This window comes from Anomaloglossus baeobatrachus, chromosome 3, assembly GCF_048569485.1.
Source record: "Anomaloglossus baeobatrachus isolate aAnoBae1 chromosome 3, aAnoBae1.hap1, whole genome shotgun sequence".
NCBI classification, from domain to species: Eukaryota; Metazoa; Chordata; class Amphibia; order Anura; family Aromobatidae; genus Anomaloglossus; species Anomaloglossus baeobatrachus.
Window position 1 is genome coordinate 42,137,730 of NC_134355.1, and position 23,214 is coordinate 42,160,943.

The following is a 23,214-nucleotide window of genomic DNA, read 5'->3' on the forward strand; positions in this document are numbered from 1 at the left end:
AGGGCTCATCCCAACTGAACGCCGGCCTCCGTAACCGTGGGCGTAACACTACTCAGACAACACAGGGTGAGGGAACCACAATAATTAGACTTTATTGGATCCCCAAACAATTAACAGCACATAACACATAACCAGCAAAACACACAAATGTAACAGGCAACAGAGTCTCACCCTTCCGCTGGCTCACCAGGGATTAGAATGTCCATGCCTCACAGGTTCCAAGCTGTCTGAGGTCTGCAAAGTCTGTAACAGGTGACTGAACTGTCCCAACCTGCGTGTCCTCCTTAGGTAGTCCTGGTTTGCTGTTACAATCCTGGCAGCCGGAGTCGAAATCCCTAGGCTGTGGATATGGTCTCCAACCGGATCCGGAGTCCCTAGATTGAAGCCATAAGATGTCCTGATCCTCCAGTCAGCTCCAAAGAGCTTAGACTGAATCCAACAACCATCAACAACCCCTGGTGGCTTAAAGAAGTCCTTTTTATAGCCACAACCTTCCACTTGGGTACACTGTGTCCTCATCGATTGGTTGGACAAGATTGCTTCTCCCATTGGAGGAATTTCAAGCTGCATGGACAATGTTCATTTAAATGATATGGGTAGAAAGCCTGAGGGTGTACATGTAAACTGGGAGTCACCGTCTAGACAATGGCTACTAAGATAATTACATTATCAATACACAACTACAATACGTCTAGCTTTCAGTGGCCAACACAAGTACATTGAGTCAACAAGAGTCTTGTAAAAACAATGAGGGACTTCTCCCCCGTCTATAGACAATCTATCATGCTGTGTGGCTGGATTTTAAGAAACTTTAACCCATGTCGTCACACCCTTTATCTATGCTACTAAATACAGGGACAGTTAAGTAGGGATTAACAATATGCACCCAGAACTGCTCGTGGTTCTGTGTGCATATTAGACCTGACAGCTTCCCTTTAAGACATCCTTGTCTGTAAATTCCTGGTAAAACACACTTCTCTGGTGACTCGGTGCCGATTTTTTCAGAATCGCAGTGCAGCAGGGAGAGATATTATTCCTGACATGTTAAACCCACGATAAGTCCCAGGGACTATCTGGTACCAGTAAAGGGTGCTTTACACGCTGCGACATCGCTAGCGATAGCACCCGCCCCCATTTCGTCATGGGGGTAATCGCTGCCGTAGCGAACAATATCGCTACGGCAGCGTCACACGCACATACCTGGTCAGCGACGTCGCTGGATACACCGAACAATCTCTCCTTTAAGGGGGCGGTTCGCTCGGCGTCACTAAGCGGCCGCCCAATACCAGAGGAGGGGAGGAGATGAGCGGCGGAACATGCCGCCCACCTCCTTCCTTCCTCATTGCCGGTGGACGCAGGTAAGGAGATGGTCGTCGTTCCTGCGGAGTCACACGTAGCGATGTGTGTTGCCGCAGGAACGACGAACCACCAGCGGCGTGCACCACCAACGATATTATGAAAAGGAGCGACAAGTGTCAACGATTTTTGACGTTTTTGTGATCGTTAATCGTCGCTCCTAGCTGTCACACGCTGCGATGTCGCTAACAGCGCCGGATGTGTGTCCCAAAAACACCGTGACCCCGATGATCTATCGTTAGCGATGACGCAGCGTGTAAAGCACCCTTAATAGGCAACGTTCAATAAACTCTGCAAAGACCTTGTTTGTGGCTGTATCAGTCCTACGCTGCAAGGGTCCTACATACAGCCGCCAAGATCTCTGCTCCCGAGACCCCGGTGAGAATAGCTTGATATGAAGACAAAGATTGGGGTAAACTACACTCAAATCCAAATTTTCTTGGCGATAATGTTTGATATCGTGCGATCTGCGGATGCGATTACCTCCTGCACATCTTCAGGGCTCTTCCTGGAAACAATCTGAAACAAGAAAGAAAACACTGATGAAATATAGAGCTTGGAATAATCAGTAAATTCTGCTTTTTTCTTTTATAAAAAGTCACCTATTGGGCTATTCATGATGGCCAAACCCCGGGCACCATGAATGAGAACCTGCCTGCACGATTGTATCCTTCTCTGAAATGCTCCGGCGCTTCAGATAAACATTTACTTTAATGTAATCTGTCCAGAGACCTCTGCCCCGGCCATCTTTTCCCACTGATGCTGCAGATGTACAGGCTTAAGTTAGACCTGTCAATCACCAGCAGCAACTCTGGGAAGAACGTCAGAATATCTGCTCCGAAATGTCGCAACATTCTAGAAAATGATATACTCCACAATAACAAAGAGGAACTACTACTAGCTTCCACCACCAATCACTTTACAGGCCAATTGGACACCCGTTAGGCAGCGTATGGCTTCAGGGATCAGTATTATAGAGCAAGAGGAACAAAGCTATTACAGGTTATATATGTATTCTAAAATGTAAGCAGGGTTTATAAAAATATACAAAAGATGTTACAAAGGGGACAAATAATACAGTATACAATTACGTAAAATGTAAAAGCAATAACAAAAGAAAATTACTAAGCTTGTGTCACTGAAATGGCTCAAATTTATGGGGGGGGGGGGAGGGGTGGAGGACTCCAATGCAACGTGGCACAATCCTACACAGCATCGTATCTTCACGCCATTTAACAATGATCATAATTTGGCATTTATTTTTATTAACACAAGTTACAACCACATAGCTCCCCTCTGGTGACTCATAACAGGGTTGGTCCTATGATGTGGCTTCAGTTTCTAGATAATTAGGAAATACCCAACCTTCAGGATATCTTCGCCCCTGGAGGTCCCATTCAGGCGATCTTGTGGTCATGTTTCCTATCACCATTTTACCATTCCATTGATAGGAAACAGGGCTGTGGAGTCGGTAAGCCAAACCTTCGACTCCGACTCCGACTCCTCAAATTCTCTTGCACCGACTCCGACTCCGGCTCCGGCTCCGGCTCCGACTCCGACTCCGACTCCGGCTCCGACTCCGACTCCGGCTCCGACTCCGGCTCCGACTCCGGCTCCGACTCCGACTCCTACATATATTGCTTATAGTTAGGTGAAAAATTTATTGTAGTACATGAATATGTGTATGTGAACATCAGACATTTAATAATTTTTATGATACAATAATCAAGATATTTGGATAGAACATAAAATATATTTATTGGAATACAACTTTAGAACACAAAAAACTGTAATAAATTGTAAATATGTAATACACTATGTAATATACAGTAGATTACATATATATCTTGTGTGTGTATATACACTGTGTATATATATATTATATATATTACATATTTACAATTTATTAGTTTTTTTGTGTTCTAAAGTTGTATTCCAATAAATATTTTATGTTCTATCCAAATATCTTGATTATTGTATCATAAAAACAATTAAATGTCTGATGTTCACATTGTACTACAATAAATTTTTCACTTAAATATAAGCATTATACTAAATGTTGTTATTTAGTAAAATATTCAGCACATTCTGCATTGCACTCCTGTCCCCAATTTATTATATATTTTAGGAGTCGGAGTCGGTGCATTTTATACCGACTCCGACTCCGACTCCGACTCCACCAAAATGAGCTCCGACTCCGACTCCGACTCCACGACTCCGACTCCGACTCCACAGCCCTGATAGGAAATATGATATATGTTGTGTCATCCATCTGCCCGATATTAATTTTGCACAATAATAAAAAAAAAAAAAAAAAAAAAAAAAAAAATGCATGTTCTTCCCCTGGAAATCACAAAGCTGAAGATGTATCTCCCATTAACATTGAATGGATACAAATCCCTGTATCCATAACTGTATGCCGGCTCTTGAGCCGCCCAGGACGCCTCCAGCACAGAGGCCCCGTCCCGCCCAGGACGCCTCCAGCACAGAGGCCCCGTCCCGCCCAGGACGCCTCCAGCACAGAGGCCCCGTCCCGCCCAGGACGCCTCCAGCACAGAGGCCCCGTCCCGCCCAGGACGCCTCCAGCACAGAGGCCCCGTCCCGCCCAGGACGCCTCCAGCACAGAGGCCCCGTCCCGCCCAGGACGCCTCCAGCACAGAGGCCCCGTCCCGCCCAGGACGCCTCCAGCACAGAGGCCCCGTCCCGCCCAGGACGCCTCCAGCACAGAGGCCCCGTCCCGCCCAGGACGCCTCCAGCACAGAGGCCCCGTCCCGCCCAGGACGCCTCCAGCACAGAGGCCCCGTCCCGCCCAGGACGCCTCCAGCACAGAGGCCCCGGCCCGCCCATGCCTCCTGCAAGTTATGGATCTTGGAAGAAGTAGGGAAAAAAAAAAATTGGACAGTCCTCAAGGGGTTAGTGATAATTTTGAAATGGGAAATTTAAAAAAATAAAATAATAATAAAAAAAAATAAAGTTATAAAAGCTTGGTTTAAACAAAAAGATACATTTTCTGATACCCTATAATATCACCCTATGAGAAAACCAACAGCACCATAAAAGCAAAAACAACAACATAGGTAGAATTCTTCCAATAGTTGCAAATCAGTGGCAGTTTTTTCACTCATTGCTTTTTATTCCCTAATGATGCGCGAAGGTTGTAATTTTACAGTGACCACAAGTGCTCACGGAGCTATTAAATGTGTCCACCACGACCACCAGCCCCACCCTGCGGCTGCCCAGCCCACTGCTATTATCCATCCACCATGCAGCCGGTGTCAGGTCAGGTCAGCACAGCCCTGCAGAGCAGCCGCCTCCCAGGAGACATGGCCGACATCCATCTCATTCCACAGATGGAGAAAACACAAGCAGAGACGAGGCCCGGAGGCGGCTTCAGGTTACAGACAACTTATAGTAGAGAAGATTAATGAATGAGAAAGGCAGAAAAGACACAGAAATAAGAAATAGTCTCTTCCCAAACACACAGGGGAGGCCGATCCTAAAAGACACGGAACCAGTCAGGATGATTTTACCATTGACACCAGTGATACGGCTGTGTACATCCCAGTACAACAATATCAATGATACCTGTCTCCTAGTAATCCGATGTGCCAGCGCGGAGAAATCAAGAACTAAAGAAACATGCAAATTAGCCAGGAAGTGCATTGGGGCGTGTCCCTTGCATTGGGAGGGGAGAAAAGACCCTGTAGTGTAATGTGGAGGGGGCACATACACTTTATGCAGAAAAGTATCAGAAAGGGTCTTACATTCACGTTTACTACTGATGTATGGAGATAGAGTGCTGCACCCCTCCTGCCCCGGTCCCTCCACTCCCTTGTCCAATGAAATGTGCCTGGTATTGAATGGTACCGAAATTAGACTTGAACCTTTGCATCTGTGACTATCCAAAAATAAAGCATCGCCTCTGGGGAACTCGACCCTAGACTAGTCTAGTCTGGATGTGGACTGAAGTCTTCAAATCTCCTGTTACTGTCACATGACTGCTCGCTCTCCCCATCGGCACCGGAGTATCCCCACAGCGTGTGGCGTGGATAGCCCCTTTAAGCTGCCTGTACAGCGAGATGGGTGTAGGCAGGCCATGCTGTTAAGACCACCACAGACATGATTCTTAGCAATTCTCATCAGATTTCTCTCTGTGGGGATACTCCAGTGCCGATGAGGAGAGCGAGCAATCATGTGACAGTAACAGGAGATTTGCAGACTTCAGTCCACATGCAGACTAGACGTGTGCAGCCTCACTCATTAAAAGTGAATTGAGAAAGGCTGCACGTCTAGTTGGAATGTGGACGGAAGTCTGCAAATCTCAAACTTACTGTTACATGACTGCTCACTCTCACCGTCAAATCCTGACAGTGCATAGTGTGCGCGATACAAGGATTCACAAATCAGCAGTCACTGACTTTTAGCAGATCGGACAGCCCCTTTAAAGGAGTTATCTCAAGATGTAGCCTCAGGAACGCATCCTCTCAGCTCCTGGCTTCCTGCTTGTCTGTACTATTCTGAAGACAGTCGAATCTAGCAATGACACAGAGTCTGCTCACGCTACGCACTCCTTAACTAGGTGGCCGGCCTTGCTGGGATGGCAGAGGTGGCTGGTAACCTAGGCAACGACCAAAAGAGGCTAGAAGTGCCATGGTCTACAGATACCCATCTCCCTGTACAGGCAGCTTAAAGGGGCAATCCACATCACACACTGTGGGGATTCTTTGGTGCTGATGGTGAGAGCGAGCAGTCATGTGACAATAAGTATGAGATTTGCAAACTTCAGTCCACATGCAGACTAGACGTGTGCAGCCTCACTCATTAAAAGTGAATTGAGAAAGGCTACACTTCTAGTTGGAAAGTGGACTGAAGTCTGCTAGTCTCATACTTACTGTTACATGACTGCTGACTGTCACCGTCAAATCCTGACAGTGCACAGTGTGCGTGATAGGAGGATTCACAAATCAGCAGTCACTGACTTTTAGCAGATCGGACACCCCCTTTAAAAGAGTTATCTCAAGGTGTAGCCTCAGGAGCGCATCCTCTCAGCTCCTGGCTTCTTGCTTGTCTGTACTATTCTGAAGACAATCGAATCTAGCAATGACAGAGTCTGCTCACGCTACGCACTCCTTTACTAGGTGGCCGGCCTTGCTGGGATGGCAGAGGTGGCTGGTAACCTAGGCAACGACCAAAACAGGCTAGAAGTGCCATGGTCTACAGATACTCATCTCACTGTACAAGCAGCTTAAAGGGGTTATCCACACCACACACTGTCTAATTCTCCGGTGCCAACAGTGAGATCGAGCAGTCATGTGACAATTAAGTATGAGAATTGCAAACTTCAGTCCACATTCAGACTAGACGTGTGCAGTCTTGTTCATTACAAGTGAATTGAGCGAGGCGATGCACGTCTAGTTTGAATGTGGACTGAAGTCTGCAAATCTCATACTTCCTGTCACGACTGCTCGCTCTCACCATCAAGTCCTGACAGTGCATAGTGTGCGAAAAACGAGGATTCACAAATCTGCAGTCACTGACTTTTAGCAGAAGATCGGACACCCCCTTCAAAGGAGTTATTTCAAGATGTAGCCTCAGGAGCGCACCGCTCTCGGCTCCTGGCTTCCTGCTTGTCCGTACCATTCTGAAGAGTGATGACGGCCAGCAATGATACAGAGTCTGCTTGCGTTACACACTCCTTACCTAGGTGGCCAGAATTGCAGGGACTACAGAGGTGGCTGGTAACCTAGGCGATGAGCGGGGCACCATAAAACTAAAAGAACTTTCTTTTTGAAAATAAAGAAGATGCCAAAGTAGCTTGGTTTTGTAAGCACTTTGGAATTTTGTCCATTTAGGATTTTGAGAATGACCCCTTTAAAGGATTTGGGCTATAGAGGACAGAAGCACAATCCAGCAGCCCCTCTCCCGCTGCGGAGCCATTTGGGACATGTTGGAGGAGTGCGACTCTCTTTCACCCTCTTGACACAGTAAAAGTCATAACCACAATGGTTCTTCCCTATTCTCCAGATAGCTCCTGACAGTGCAGTTCCTAACATTCGGTCAAAGCTTCTCACGTAAAGGGTTTTATCCAGACTCAAAGTGAATTTCTATGGCGGTGCGCACTGTGCACACTGTCACGATTCTCTGTATTTCCAGCATAGTTTCGGTCATGAGCCGACCACATCCCCATCCGCTTCCCTGAATGTTTCGGCTGCACCCTCGATGGCACTTACCCTGGCGGTGACTTTGTAGATGGTGAACCCTTTCTGGTGCCTCCGGGGGTCGGTGACGGTGTAGAAGCGGGCCAGATCCCCTGCTTTGTCTCTTTGGGATATCATACTGCTCCAGTTACACCCAGAGAATGTCCATCTAAGGATCAGCACCCTGATCAGCAGCCATGTACCCTCACACTGCCTGCCACACCGCCCACTGACTACTGCCCACAGCCTCTGCACACATCATTCACCCCCAGGTAGCCATGACGCTGGATATTAGGATACAGCACCCTCCGTATACCGCCCACTGTGTGACAGAATGTACAGGCACACAGACTGCCCCACTGTCACACAGCCCTCTAAGCCACACCTCAACCAAAACTTCCGCTTCCGGTGAATGAAACGCATAACCATAGAGATGAGGCAGCGCACAGAGCGTAGTTCACTTCCGCCAGCTGGAGCTGTAAGGCGCGTTCTGATTGGATGATACTTCTTGTTTCTGATTGGTGGAAATTGCGTCCAGTTTCTAGGTGCAGAGAAGTTGTCACGTGAGCACTGACTCGATTCAATGTGTCACTACACGACCAATCAGGAGCGAGAACATGTCTGAGCCGTGCCCAGCGGCGGTCTTCCCAGCATGCTCTGCGCACTGACATGGACACCGGCTGTGGCGGCTGCTGCCAGACTGGAGCGACAAGCGCCGAGCCGCAGTAATCAGGTGGGTGCGGGAACCCGGGGGCGTGCAGGCCTCTCACCGACAGGCTCCAGTCTGACAGGGGTTATTGCTCTCAGTTATCAGCCAGGTCAGATTATATGGGTCATTGGTCTCTGTTGTAAGCTCTACAGGGGATATTGTTCTCTGCTGTCAGCCTGGTCAGACTTGACAGGGGTTTTTGTTCTCAGTTATCAGCCAGGTCAGACTATGTGGGGTATTGTTCCCTGTTATGAGCTCTAGAAGTGTTATTGTTCTATGTTGGCTGTTGTCAGCCGGTCAGACTGTCAGACTCTACAGGGGTTATTGTTCTTTGTTGTCAGCTTTACAGGGGTTATTGGTCTCTGTTGTCAGCCAGGTCAGACTATATGGGTTATTGTTCTCTGTTATCGGCTCAACAGGGGTTATTGTTCTCTGTTGTCACCCTGGTCGGATTGGAATATAAATCACTACTCTATAAAAAGCAGTCCACTTGTCTCAGCTGTTTTTCGGGGATTTTTTTGTACTTTTGTTTTTTAGGACTTTTGTTTGGTGGTTTTGTTTTGTTTTGTTTTTTTTTTTTATTTTCTCTTTTGCGGGACAAATTGGCGGCTTTCACTTTACCGTATGATGTCCTGAAAAATAAATCTGCTGAAGTGGTAGAAATAAAAACAATCCCGCATTTTTTTTTTTTTTTTTAGGTTACATTTTTTCGGCGTTCAGTGTGCGATTAAAAATGACCCGACAGAACGAATCTCCAGGTCAGTACGATTACAGGGACACCAAAGATGGAAAGGGGTTTTGATTTGGGTTTTCCTCTTCCTTTTTTTTTTTTTTTTTTTTTTTTGTGAATTTTTAAAGACATTAAACTATTTCAGACCCCAGTAACTTTTTTTTTTTTTTATTATTATTATTATTATTATTATTATTTATGTTACCGTTGATGGAGCTGTGTAGGGGCTTGCTTTCTGTGTGGCGAGCTGCTGGTTTTAAAGCCTAACCGTTGTTTTAACTTTTTTCATAAATTAATAGTTCACATGAAAATAAGTAACTTTGTAATATTTCTTATCAGAAAAATTAGCTTCTTTCTCTGATCAGTCATTATCAAATTTCTCAATTCTTAGGTAAAATCTGTATTTAGTGAAGACTTTCCCATTGCTGAGATAGGAGATGACAGTTTGTGCTGATGAGATTCTATGTCGATAGAAGAGGGAGATGGGAAGGAACTCTAACTCCTCCAGCTTCTCCGCCCTCCGTCTCTGAACATGGGAGGCACTGTGGAGCCAATGGTTTCCTTGGTACTCACCACACGTCTTCCTTAGAAGAAGCCCTCCAAAATGTCCACTCTCTGGTTTTTAATAACCCACATACTTCCCACCTGGTGACTTATGAAAGTTGTGGACATGGCATGTGCTTTCAGGTTCCACAGAATTATAAAATTACAGCTTTCATCATATCTCAGCCTCTGAGCGTCCCACACATAAGATAATACCATCATGTTTCCTATTATGATTTTGCCTATACATAGCTAGGAAACATGATGTGTCTATTGTCTTCAGCGGCTAGTTATTAATTATGGGCTGATTTCCATGTCCCAGAATTAAGGCAAAATATGTGTATGTGTGTCCGGCTGTCCTGAGACCAGAAATATGCCTGCCATATTTGTGGCAGCTACGTACACCCCAATTTAGTCATTTTTAACCGGGTGTCAGTCTATCTGCAGGTCCCCTTTCAAGCTTTCCTGGAACTAGCAATCGCCCGCTCACTTCCCTCGCTGAATTACATTTGTCACTAGGGGGTCTTGCTCTAGTGAGAGGCTTCTTCCTTGATATAATTACATTTCAAACCTTACCATATGTTTCAGAATAGAGATATTGGATTTCTATCCCAAATAGGGTGACCTCTTGATGCAGGTCAGGATGTGTGGAAATATGCATGTTTGGCAGGTGACTGGCTTGTGTGGATACACCATATTCTCGTAGGTTGGACTTGTGAACATGGCAAAACCAAATACATATTTTATTTTTTGTGTTCTGGGGGAAAAAGGGGGATGAATCGAACTTTTATACTTTGCCGGGCTTCATGGAAAGTACGAAGATGGCGGCAACTTGTACATCATAAGTCGGAAATGGGTAAAAGGGTCTTTTATCACTTATCCATAGAAAAGGTGCTGAATGTCTGATCTAAGGACCCCCCTCCCCTTGATAATTATATTGTGTGGGGGGGGGGTCATTATTCTTTCTCTAGTTACACAGCTGTTGCTTTTTCCTTTAGTGTTCATGGACCTAAAGGAGATGGGCAAATACCATGTGTGTGACTGAGGAGGTGCAGGGGATTTGGACCGTCCTTGTTCTATCGATCAGTGGGACCCCCAGTGACCCGATATTTATCAGCTATGTACCTGGGGGCTATGAGCGGATACTCAGAGTTCAGTATCACACAATTGTAAAACTACCTGGAAGGTTGAACTTTGGCCTGTATATGGGAAGGGCACGTACTATGGTCTGTGATAGTGTAATATTGAATTTCCCATGAGCCTGTGGGGCAGGATTGTGTATCTCCATATCTATTTTCCTGTCAGGGTTTTGTGAAAGCTGGGTGCCCCCCTCTCTGAGCTGTAATGGTGACCCCGCTGTGTATACCCCCTCACTGATGTCCTCTGTCCCCCGCAGGGTATCAGATGTTGCCTCGGCACCTGCAGACTGTGGGTGGTCGGTGTTTCGCCCGTGCCGGTTTCTCACGAGCCTCTTGCATGAATGGACGTTTCCCTAGACACCCATGGTGGACTGGACATTACCAGCCGTCTACTTACTTTCCAGTGAACAACTGGCATCCTCAGCACATATCGAGGCCATATCATTATTTTGGACCCCACTTTCCTGCCATCCCGACGTTTCCCTGGTTCCCTCCTCAGTCATCGTGGCTTCACATATCTCATTTCAATATGGACGCAAAAGGAGATGAACAATTCAGAAAACGGAAAAAAGGTATGGATGACGACGACCACCGGGGAACACCATGGACAAAACGACCCTACCCTCCAGCAAGTGACCTGCGGGTGCCACCCATTCCTGGTACACCCGAGGTGTTTGTCCCTACCGGTCCTCAAACAAAAGCTAAAGGTAAGGACGTCACTACCGAATTTATCCTATAACAACAATGTATATTATGGGCGGTGGGGGAACATTAAAGGGGCTGTTTACCTGTCATATCAGAAGTGAGCGGTACCGATGACATCACAACCCCACACATCTGCCGAAATGTATGGATGATTCCTGCCAGGGCGTGGGGTTGTAATTTGATCAATACCACTTATTTCCAATACTAAATAACCCCTTTAAAAGGACATCTTTTGCATAATCATATATTAAGGTGTTAAAGGGAACCTGTCACCATATTTTTGGCGTATGAGCTGCGGCCACCACCACCGGGCTCTTATATACAGCATTCTAACATGCTGTATATAAGAGCCCAGGCCGCTGTGAGAACATAAACACTGTATAATACTTACCTGACGGTCGCACGGTTGGCCAGATGGGTGTCTCCGTTGTCCGGCGCCGGCTCTTTTGGCCATCTTCGTCCTCCATCTTCTTAAGCTGCGGTGCATGACGCGTCCTACGTTATACTCCCTTGCCAGCATTCAGGTCCTGAGCAGGGCAGATCCAAGCATTGTAGTGCGTCTGCACAGGACAAGCGAGTGTGTATGACGTAGACGAGTCATGCACACAGGCTTCAGAAAGAGGACGAAGATGGCCGAAAGAGGAGGCGCCGGCACCGGCCAACTGCGCGACCGTTAGGTAAGTATTATAAAGTATTTTTTATGTTCTCACAGCGGCCTGGGCTCTTATATACAGTATGTTAGAATGTGTATATAAGAGCCTGGTGGTGGTGGCCGCAGCTTATAGGCCAAAAAACTGGTGACAGGTTCCCTTTAATATCATCACTGAATCCTGAGAATGGGATCCCCATCAGAATGGAGCAGCCGCCTCCCTTGTGTGCCCCTGTTCTATTCATGGTCTTTGGGACAGTCAGAACCCCCCCAATTATTGGGTTTATTTATAGAGGTTGTCCTCTACTTCAACATTGATGGCCTATCCTTAAGGCCTCTTTCACATGTGAGTGATTTTGGTACATATGTTTTTATATGTACCGGAATCACTGACATACGCAGACCCATTAAAATAATTTGGTCTGCAAACACATCAGTGATTTTTTTTTTTTTTTTTCAGGGATCACGTGTCCATGCGGCGCTCACGCATGTCCATGTGTTCCGCATGGAAACAAGTCTGGTTTTTATTTGGCACCAATGATGTCACATGGACTGCACAGTGATGTGATCCATGTGTCATGTACCAGTGAAAACACGGTTCTGTGAAATAAAATGTTTTTCTATACTCACCGTCTCCAGCACTGCTGTCTCCTGCTTCCAGGCCAGCTAATTATGCTCATGAATATTCACTGGACCCCCACCCAGAAGCAGCAGTGGCCGGAGACAGCAACGCAGGAGACATCAGCACCACGGACAACAACGCCGGGGACAGGTGAGTATAAAGTTCTTGCTCTCCGTGTGCTATCACGGATAACACACAGAGAAAATAAGTGTACCAAAACCACGGCACACAGAGGGACATACGCACCTTTAACACGTCAGTGGAAAAACTTGTGTGTTTTTCACTGGCGTATGAAAGAAGCCTAAAATAGGTCATCAATGTCTCATCAGCTGGGGTCCCACACCCTCCACCCCCGCCGATCAACTGTTGTCATTGGCATACACCAAAAATCAGCCTTGGTTAAGGAATAGAAGGGTGGATAACCGTAAAGTGGTCCCTCAAAGTGAGAATATATAACACCACCCACTATTCATATATATGTATGGATATACTGACCCAAATAAAACCTAAAACGAATTCACAAGAAGGATCAGAAACACATTGTAAAATCAATAGTCTTTATTGTGATACATATTAAAAACAAATGACGAAGTGTAATGACAGAGAAGGTACACTAGATGGCGTACCAGAACAGGAGAAACATAAGTGCCTATTACCAAGTAAAGAGCCAGCAGTAAAAAGCCAATCACAGGTACTATAAAATACAAAGTGTGGATCTACTTAATGAAAAATAACATATAGGTCCTTGTGATATAGAATGAAAAACTGTGGTAAACAGATGCGTTATACAACGGCACTTACTTGGTGCTGAAATGGCGCCAAGTCCCATCCAACGCACGTTTCGGCAATAGCATTCGCCAGGGGGGGCGTCAATTTGTAATTGGTAATAGGCACTTATATGTTTCTGCTGTTCTGGTATGCCATTTAGTGTACCTTCTCTGTCATTACACTTCATCATTTAATTTTAATATGTATCACAATAAAGAATATTGTTGTCATTGGCAGTAGATTACCAGAAATGCTTAGTTCTGGAGTTGCTTCGTCAACTGATAGCGGCCGGGTACTGCACATCCGCCTTTTATTCAGATCAATAGTAGATGGATCCGCAGTTCCCAGCCGTGGCCGCTATCCAAAGATGGATGCCATCCAATGAGAGCAGGCACAATGAGTTCAGCATGGCCGTTGGCTAAGATGGACCAGCTCCGGAACTGAGCATTTCCTGATGCTGCTGCCCCTGACACAGAGAACAGCCGATCGGCACTGTGTCTGATCCCGGCCGATCGGGCATTGATGTCGTCTCCTATAGATAGGCTATCAATGTTAAAGTAGTGGACAACCTCTTTAAATGCCCATAAGTCAAAAGGACAAACTATCCCGTCCAATATACAGTGTCCTTAGGGACACTTTAAAGGTGTTATCCTATAGATACATTTTATTTTTCATTGGATTGAGTATAAATAATAAACGAAGGTATGATCATCGTCCAGGATCCTGCGTATCGGGCACAAGTCGCTCCGGAGGTCTCTGCCGACTCCTGAATGTCCGTCCTGTACGGAAGCAGTGCGGGTGAATAGAAGAGCGTATCATCGGAGAAACATCCAGTGTCGCGCTCCTCTAGGCACCCGACCTCTGCTGAAGCGCTGGCACTTCTGAATGGGACAAACACTGATTTCGGAGCCGCTGGAGACCTCCGGTGGAACCTGCGCTGGATCCGCGGGGGCGCTGGAAGGAGAGTGTGCTTCCTATTTTATTATTTTGAGTAAATCAATGGCTAAAAATAAAAAAAAAAATTGCATTTGGCAGCCCCTTACAAGGAATAAAAGTACAAAATTGGAGTGCGTAAGATTGTGTGAGGTTATAAATGTGGGTCACTTTGTGGCACCAGATGCACATGCGGGCGGTGTAGTGACACGGTCTGTCCTGTCCAGCAGCCGTGGTAAAGAGAAGATGGGAGGACTTCGGCCATCATTCCCAGGACGCAGCCAGTAAAGAGACGTTTGACTTCACGGTGGTGTCTTATAACATCTTATCCCAGGACCTGCTGGAGGACAACTCCAGCCTGTACAGCCACTGCCGGCGGCCATACCTATTTTGGAACTACCGGCTCCCGAACATCCTGCGAGAGCTGCAGGAAATGAACGCTGACGTAAGTACGAGGCCTTGAACCTTTTTGAAGAATTTGTCTGGTGTGAAAAACCCACCTGAAGTCCCTTTATTATGAATTAATAGTCGGGGTCCCCAGTTCTGGACCCTCCTATGGATATTGGCATCACAGAGCTAATGTTTCTGGATGATTGTGTGTGTGTGTGTGTGTGTGTGTGTGTGTGTGTGTGTGTTAGGCTAGTTTCACACTTGCGTTGTTTTCCTTCAGTCGCAATCCGCCGTTTTGGAAAACAGCGGAATCCGTTAACTGATTCCGCTGCTTCCCATAGACTTGTATGGACGACGGATTGCGACTGATGTACCTGCGTTGCTCCCGCTGGCCGACGCTGCGTTGCTTCCGCCGGGCGGAAGGAACGCAACATGTAACGTTTTTTGAGCAGCAGAATCCATAGGATTTCGCTGCGCATGCTCTCTCTGGCTCCCTGCACACGTAACCAGGGTACACATTGGGTTACTAAGCAAAGCGCTTTGCTTAGTAACCCAATATTTACCCTGGCTATGTGTGCAAGGATCCAGCGCTAAGCGGAGTACGCTGGTAACCAAGCAAAGTGCTTTGCTTAGCTACCCGATATTTACCCTGGCTACGTGTGCAGGGAGCCCAACACTTCCCCGCTCGGCTCTGCCCCCTCCCGCACTCCACTCCGCATGTGTGTATATACACACACACACACACACACACACACACTCACCCACCTGTCCCCAGCCATGCAGTCCCCGACACGGACGTCCTCGGCGCCATGGCCCCGCTCGGGTCCACCCACCCCGCACACATTCTCGGCAGCCAAACGATCAGCTGATCACCCGGCTGCTGTGCATTGTTTTGTACGATCCGTTGGGCCACTATATGCAACGCAATGAAACAGATGGCGTTCAACGCAAGTGTGAAACTAGCCTTACAGGGTCAGTTCGTTATCCCATGTGGGAGTGCAGAATAATTACGGATGATTGCTGGGGGTCCCGGCTGTGTGAACACCCTGTGATCAGCTAAATCTTACAAATACCCTTTAAAAAAAAATAAATACTTGTAAGACGTTTAACTAATTTGCTCTATATCAGAGAAGAGTAATATTTATTGACTTTATGGATCCTGTGTTTTCTCCCTCCAGTACTGGTATTTTAGTACTCCTGGTGCTGGTAATTTAGTACTCCAGGTGCTGGCCTTCTCGGGCTCCCTGTTGTCGGCCTTCTCGGGCTCCCTGTTGTCGGCCTTCTCGGGCTCCCTGTTGTCGGCCTTCTCGGGCTCCCTGTTGTCGGCCTTCTCGGGCTCCCTGTTGTCGGCCTTCTCGGGCTCCCTGTTGTCGGCCTTCTCGGGCTCCCTGTTGTCGGCCTTCTCGGGCTCCCTGTTGTCGGCCTTCTCGGGCTCCCTGTTGTCGGCCTTCTCGGGCTCCCTGTTGTCGGCCTTCTCGGGCTCCCTGTTGTCGGCCTTCTCGGGCTCCCTGTTGTCACTTGGTTGTAGCGGTTTCTGATGGAATTTTCTCCAAACTGCAGCAAAGAAAAAAACCTTCAGGAAAAACTCTCCAAAATTGCTCAAAAACTCTCTACCACCACTGTAAAAAATGAAAACCTCCTCAAAGAAGGGGCATTTTCTGAAGGTTTTTTTCCAGTAAAATCTTGCATTTTTCCCCAAAAAAAAACCCTTAGACCTCTGAAAATGTGTGAATGTGTCTCCATTAATATTGAAGATTGAACAGCTGAAAACACGCACCTTCAAAAAGTAAAAATACATATATTTTTGGAATGGTGTGCCACATCTGTCAGCAAAGTTTTGTTTTTTTTTTTTTCTATTTTAGATTCTTTGTTTACAAGAAGTTCAAGAAGATCATTATCAAGAACAGATCAAGCCCTATTTGGAAGCCCTGGGTATGCAGCACGCCTGCTTATGTCTATTGTGTGGAATTTTAGGGTGTGGTTATTTGTTGGTTTTTTTTTTTTTGTTTCTCTATTGTTTTGTGGGGGGGGTTCTTACAATTGTTTTGGACAATAAAAAAAATAATGATTTATTATTATTATTATTATTATTATTATTATTATTATAATAATAATAATAATAATAATATTATTTTATTTTTTTTATTTTTTTTTTTTTTAAATCCTATGAGCATGAAAAGTCTTTTATGAGATTGGAAAAGGAAGGATAGCAGAAACAATGTCACTGTTGTTTGCAGCCTGTGTCGTATAACAAAATCAGTGCGGGTTTCGTTCATCTTCTATCTAGCAGTCAGTGAAAAATGAGCAGCACTAGGATGGCATCCGACTCCTGTTTTTTGAATTTATTTATTTTTTTTTTTTTTTTTTTTTTAAATCTTATGGACCCATAGACTTTAGACTTCCATTGCTGATATTTTGATCAAACACTAGGATTGATAAGACATGTCTCCACAATATTCTATGGCCTGTGAGGAGTCCCGGACATGGGAACGGGCCCCATTCACTATTTTAGGTACAAGTGCGAAACGTGAAAAACACGGATGACACTCATAGAATCTTCAGTTTTCATTGGACGAGGCTTGCGTTTTGCACGGACGAGTGCAATTCGATAAAACATCAGATTGCTCTCTAGTGCAAAACTATGGGGCAGTGTCCATCTGCAAATGATTTGTCATGCCATAGCAACATGCGGAATGACTCGCAGCATGCCGTGTTTGGCATCGAGTCTCGGCTCAAACACACCGCCCCCCCATACAAGTCTATAGGAGCGTATGAAACATCGCACTATACTCGCATGTCATCCGAGTGCAGTGCGTTGTACGAAGATACAGGCAGCGGAAGAGATGGGAGAAAGTGCTCCCTCCCCCTCCTCCACAGCTATGATATGATTGCATCACAGTCACTGACGCTCGCAGCAGAAGGTCATTAGTATATCACTTCCTTTGATCTGGCAGCAGATGTGGTGCGCAAGTGGAACCGTACCCTGAACCCGTACATATTGCAGCTAGCGAGCGAACCCGCCCCCGTCAATTGTGTGTCACTGGCACATTGCTGCCCGTGGCGCACAAGATCGCTAGGCCCCGTCACACGGACTTACCTGCCCTACAACGTTGCTGTGTCCGGCGAACCGCCTCCTTTCTAAGGGGGCAGTTCGTGCGGCGTCACTAAGCGGTCGCCCAATAGAAGCGGAGGGGCGGAGATGAGCGGGCGTAACATCCCGCCCACCTCCTTCCTTCCGCATTGCCGGCGGCCACAGGTAAGCTGTAGTTAGTCGTTCCCAAGGTGTCACACGTAGCGATGTGTGCTGCCGCAGGAACGACGAACAACCTGCGTGCTCAACAATCAACGATATTTTGAAAATGAACGACGTGTCAACGATGGACTATTTGGTGAGTATTTTCCATCGTTAACAGCCGCTTGTTGCTGTCACATGCAACGACGTCGCTAACGATGCCGGATTCACGGAATCCGGGACCCCGGCGATATATCGTTAGATACGTTGTTGCGTGTAACGGGGCCTTTAGGCAAAAGTTTAATACCAGATGTGACCATGGACAATGGTGACACGTTCTGTACCATAAAGAGCCAACCATTATTTTCAATTTGCATAACCCCTTTAATTTCTAAAGCAGAGGTGAAATCTTTCTATACGTTCAGGAGGGAACCTTTCTTTTGTAATTGGGACTTATCCACTGTTTAAAGTGAATGTGTCTTAAGGAAATGGCCTATTACATGACTCCATTTTTTTATTTTTTTTTGTTAAATGTATTTTTCAATCTTCTTTGGTAATGTTGTTGGTTTTTTTTTTTTTTCCATATCAGTATATTAAAAAAAAACATGGAGAAGTCTTGAGAGTTTAACACAGGCCACTAAACCTAATTTTAGACTCGTAGGCAGGCTGTGCGTCTTTGATGTCTATAGAAGTGTTTTTAATGGGTAAGCCCTGATTTGAGCAAAGGTCATTGTATAAGGGGAGGAGGTGAGCTTTGATATCACTTATTGTGAATTGTGGATAATCCTGTTAACTGCTGTATATAGAGTTGTTATTGGTCATTGTACAGGAGGGAGGAGGATGTGAGCTTTAACATCACCTATTGTGAATGGTGTATCCTGTGTTAACTACTTTTGTAAAGATTATAGTATTCGGCTTTGTTTTTTGTTGTGTTTTTTTTTTTTTCTTTTCTTTTAAAGGTACCGTCACACTAAGCGACGCTCCAGCGATCCCACCAGCAACCTGACCTGGCAGGGATTGCTGCACCGTTGCTACACGGGTTGCTGGTGAGCTGTCAAACAGGCAGATCTCACCAGTGACCAGCCAGCAGCGACGCGTGGAAGCGATGCTGCGCTTGGTAACTAAGGTAAATATTGGGTGACCAAGCAAAATGCTTCGCTTGGTTACCCGATATTTACTTTGGTTACCAGCGCACACCGCTTAGCGCTGGCTCCCTGCACTCCTAGTCAGAGTACATATCGGGTTAATAAGCAAACCTGTGCTTATTTACCCGATGTGTAGTCTGGCTACGTGTGCAGGGAGGTGGCACTGGCAGCCTGAGAGCGGCAGACGCTGGTAACCACGGTAAATATCGGGTAACCAAGCAAAGCACTTTGCTTGGTTACCCGATGTTTACCGTGGTTACCAGCGTCCGCAGAAGCCGGCTCCCTGCTCACTGCACATTTAGTTGTTGCTCTGTCGCTGTCACACACAGCGATGTGCGCTTCACAGCGGGAGAGCAACAACTTAAAGGTGTTTACCCTGACATGGCACTTTCCACAACCCCTTAGGTTATGTGCGCATGCTGCCGAAAGTTTTATGCATGAAATCTGCACCTTCTGACAGAAACACACCAAAAAACGCATGCTTGTTGGTGCGTTTTTTTTTTTGTTTTGTTTTATAAAGTCAATGGGTGAAAGGGCTACAAAACTGATGAAAAATGCATTAAGGCTATGTTCCCACAAGGCATTTTAGGTAAGCTCCCCCCCCCCCCCCCCCTTCCTGACCAAAACCTGATCTTGTGGCAGGAATTCTCCTTTGAGTCATCTGCGTTTTTGGTGCGTTTTTCATGCGTTTTTAGTGGCGTTTTTGCTGCGGATTTGATGTTTTATGTTTTTTGGGGGGGTTTTTTCATATTGGGTTGTATCAATGAAAAAAACGCAGCAAATCTGCAGCAAAGAATTGACATGCTCATTCTTTAAAAACCTGACCAAAAACACAGGTATTTGCAACAGTCAGGGAAAAAAAAACCTGGTGTGTGTATATGAGATTTCATTGACTTCGCTGGGACTGTAAAAAGCAGCGTTTTATTAGCATGGATTTGCATAAAACCAAGGCAAATCTGCAGCTAAAAAAACTCACCAAAAACTTGCCAAAAAAGCCCTGTGTGAACATATAGGCTAACAATGGACTTGCTGCAGATTATTTTCTAGACCAAATCTGCAAGTAAAAAATAAGGTTTCTCATTGACTTTGCTGGCATTAAGAGAGACTTGCGGATTTGGGCAAAAAACTGCACCAAAAATGCATTAAAAACGCACCGTGCGCACATAGCCTTAAACTTCCTGTTAGACTTTGTACCCAGCAAATCAGTTCTTCTGCTTTGAGCTGAAGAGGGACAAGACCCCAAAAACATGTCTGCAAAAGGAGTTTTTATTTGGCTTATCCAATGTCAAGGCCCGGGATAACCAGGACTTTTAGTATTGCTATTTTCAGTAGGTGGCACTAGATTTCCTTTACTTTTTGAAGAGGTTATTTGCATTTTTTTAACCTAGATAATGAGTCAAATGTTTAAAGAGTAACTAAACATTGAACTTGTTTCCGTTCACTCTTCTTCAGAGTTGCCCACTCTTTGAGGGTCTAATTAAAGAGGACCAGCCACTAGGATTTTCGTATATAACCTAAAGCCAGTGCTATACTGGTGCTATCATGCTGATTCTATATATACCTTTAGTTGTGAGATCGGATGTATAGTTTCTGAAATATAGGAAAGTAAGGTTTGTGAAATGCACTTTTATTTGATTGATAAGTGCTGCAGAATATCTAATAAGTGGGTTGGGTTTTGCTAGTTATTCCCGCCCGTCTGTTATTACAGGGAGAGGAAGGAAGGAGGACAGGGGGGAGGAAGGACAGGCAGCAGACATGGGCAGGAATAACTAGCAAAACCCAACCCACCTATTAGATATTCTGTAGCTGCTATCAATCAAGTAATGGTGTATTTCACAATCTTTACTTGCCTGTATTTCAGAAACTATACATCCGATCTCACAACTAAAGGTATGTATAGAATCAGCATGATAGCGCCAGTATAGCACTGGATTTAGTTTATATAGGAAAATCCTGGTGGTTGGCCCTCTTTAAGCCATCTGTAGGGGGTCTTGGGACCTCCACTGATCTATAAGTGATTGTAATGTTAAAAAAAAACAAAAACTGTTTACTTACTCTTTAACATATAATTCACTGTCTTTCGCGTTCATCTTAACAATGTTTTATATTTCTGTCGGGCCTCTTGCTATGAAGCGGTGTATGATCCTCTATTGGCTGTGCATTGTGCGCGGTCTTTAGGACTGTGTATTCTTTTCTGTGTTTCTAATATTACGTCTTTTCCCACGTTGTAGGGTACATGTGCGCGTACAAGGCCCGCACCGGCAGTAAACCCGACGGCTGCGCCATTTGCTTCAAAACAAATCGATTTCACTTGAGTCTGGTGAAGCCGGTGGAATATTTCCGACAAAACATCGCCCTTCTGGACCGAGACAACATCGGTTTGGTGCTGATGTTACAACCTAAAACCCGGTGGGGAAGAGACATCCCGATGATCTGTGTGGCCAACACCCACCTCTTGTACAACCCCCGGAGGGGCGACATCAAGCTGACCCAGCTGGCCATTCTCCTGGCGGAGATTACGGAGGTCGCCCAGATACAAGACGGGAGGTTCTGCCCCATTGTCTTATGCGGTGATTTCAACTCTGTGCCGGGGTCACCGCTCCATCATTTTATAAAGACCGGGAGGCTTCACTATGAGGGGATGACCATCGGGAAGGTAATAATCACCTGATCCAACATAAACCCCTCATTGGCTGCCTACTAGAGTTGGTGTACAGTGGTCTATGGTGGCAGGAGTACCGTCTACCGCCAGTTACCAGCCAACATCCGCGGCTTTTCCTTTTGATTAGTGAGCTGGTTTGTTGCTGCATAACGTGACCTCATGCCAGGCCGGCTACTGAAAAGAAGAGCTGCGGATACCGTTGAGTATGAAGCGGGTCTCCTGTTCCCGCGCAGCGCCCATAGACCACTGTCGTGGCTGATTGAGTGGGACGTGCAGATAAATGTGTACCAAATCTACTGGCCACTTACTTCTTATACGCTAAAGAGATATTAAACCTTAAAATGATTCATTATGGGAAAAAATCCTAATCTGTCAGTCTGCAGGATGTTATGCACGTTTCGGAAACAGTCAGTCTTTTAGAAATCCTGCAGAAAACAGAGGATAACCTCCTGCTAATTGAGGGCTGTGGATTAAACAAGGGGCAGAGCCTAATAATCATTTAGCCCCAGTATGGACAGGATGAAGGGGGGAGGTTCCTGCTGCAGCCAGTTGTCTTATAGCGACACACAAGATAGTGATAATCAGGACATTCTGGTAGGTGATAAAACTCAAAGCACTTCAATATTAAAGGGGTTGCCCATGACCTAACATATTGATAACCTATACTTATGATTGGTGGAGATGCTGAGAGCATTAATGACCTATCGGCTGTTGCCAAGACTTTGCGCCTTTTCATTTCAATGTGCGCTGAGTTCCCAAGAGCGGACATTAAATAGTGTATATAGTAGAAGTTCTGCAGCGAATATAGAGGTTTCTGATCTGATGGGCCTTTAACTGAAAATGGAACAGGAGTGTGTGGTTAAGGCCGGGGCCACAAGGGGACTAGTGCGATCCTCGCATGACACTCGGCTCACGCTGGCAGCACAGCAGGAGCTGAGTGTCATGCGAGTGTCACTGTAACTGAGGTCCGATCATGCGATCGGACCTCAACTGCGGGGGGCAGGGCGGCGCTGAGGAGGAGAGGGCCAGCACTGAGGAGGGGAGGGGAGGGATTTATGTCCCGCTCTCCTTCGTAGCCGGCTATTGCCATTCTCGCTTTGCACTTGCGGTACACTGGTGTTCTGCGAGTGCAGTGCGATTTTTCTCTTGCCCATAGATCTGAATGGGTGCGAGCGAAACAATGATCGCATTATAATAGCAGCATGCTGCGATTGTTTTCTCGGGCCGATTACGGCTGAGAAAATAATTGCTCATGTGCGCTGACACACAGGCTAATATTGGTCGAAGTGGAATGCGATGTTTTATCGCATTCCACTCGCACCGATTTTCATGCCGTGTGTTTTAGGCCTTAAAAAGAGCCTCATGATTATTTAGTTGTAATGCGGACAGGACAGAGGGGGGAGGTTCCTGCTGCAGCCAGTTGTCTGAAACACC

At 46.0% G+C, this 23,214-nt stretch overlaps 2 protein-coding genes across 4 annotated transcripts in view; one reads left to right on the forward strand and one right to left on the reverse strand.

The window, feature by feature from the left end:
• RPS6KC1 (ribosomal protein S6 kinase C1) overlaps positions 1–7,950 on the reverse strand; it is a 204,936-nt gene extending 196,986 nt beyond the window's left edge. The window contains exons 1-2 of the mRNA XM_075339143.1: positions 7,587–7,950; positions 1,840–1,875 (exon numbers count right to left, since the gene is read on the reverse strand). Coding sequence (XP_075195258.1) covers positions 1,840–1,875; positions 7,587–7,691 — 141 coding nt within the window. The 5' untranslated portion in view covers positions 7,692–7,950. The remainder of the gene's footprint in view (positions 1–1,839; positions 1,876–7,586) is intronic.
• A 243-nt stretch (positions 7,951–8,193) lies between these two features.
• Positions 8,194–23,214, forward strand: part of ANGEL2 (angel homolog 2) — a 47,325-nt gene continuing 32,304 nt past the window's right edge. Inside the window, exons 1-6 of one of the 3 annotated variants that reach the window (XM_075339144.1) lie at positions 8,203–8,286; positions 8,961–9,020; positions 10,932–11,381; positions 14,579–14,796; positions 16,604–16,673; positions 21,350–21,774. In XM_075339144.1, the coding sequence (XP_075195259.1) occupies positions 8,996–9,020; positions 10,932–11,381; positions 14,579–14,796; positions 16,604–16,673; positions 21,350–21,774 (1,188 nt within the window). In that variant the 5' untranslated portion in view covers positions 8,203–8,286; positions 8,961–8,995. Of the gene's footprint in view, positions 8,287–8,960; positions 9,021–10,931; positions 11,382–14,578; positions 14,797–16,603; positions 16,674–21,349; positions 21,775–23,214 lie in introns of all 3 variants that reach the window. The other 2 variants (XM_075339145.1, XM_075339147.1) reach the window with 2 other exon arrangements.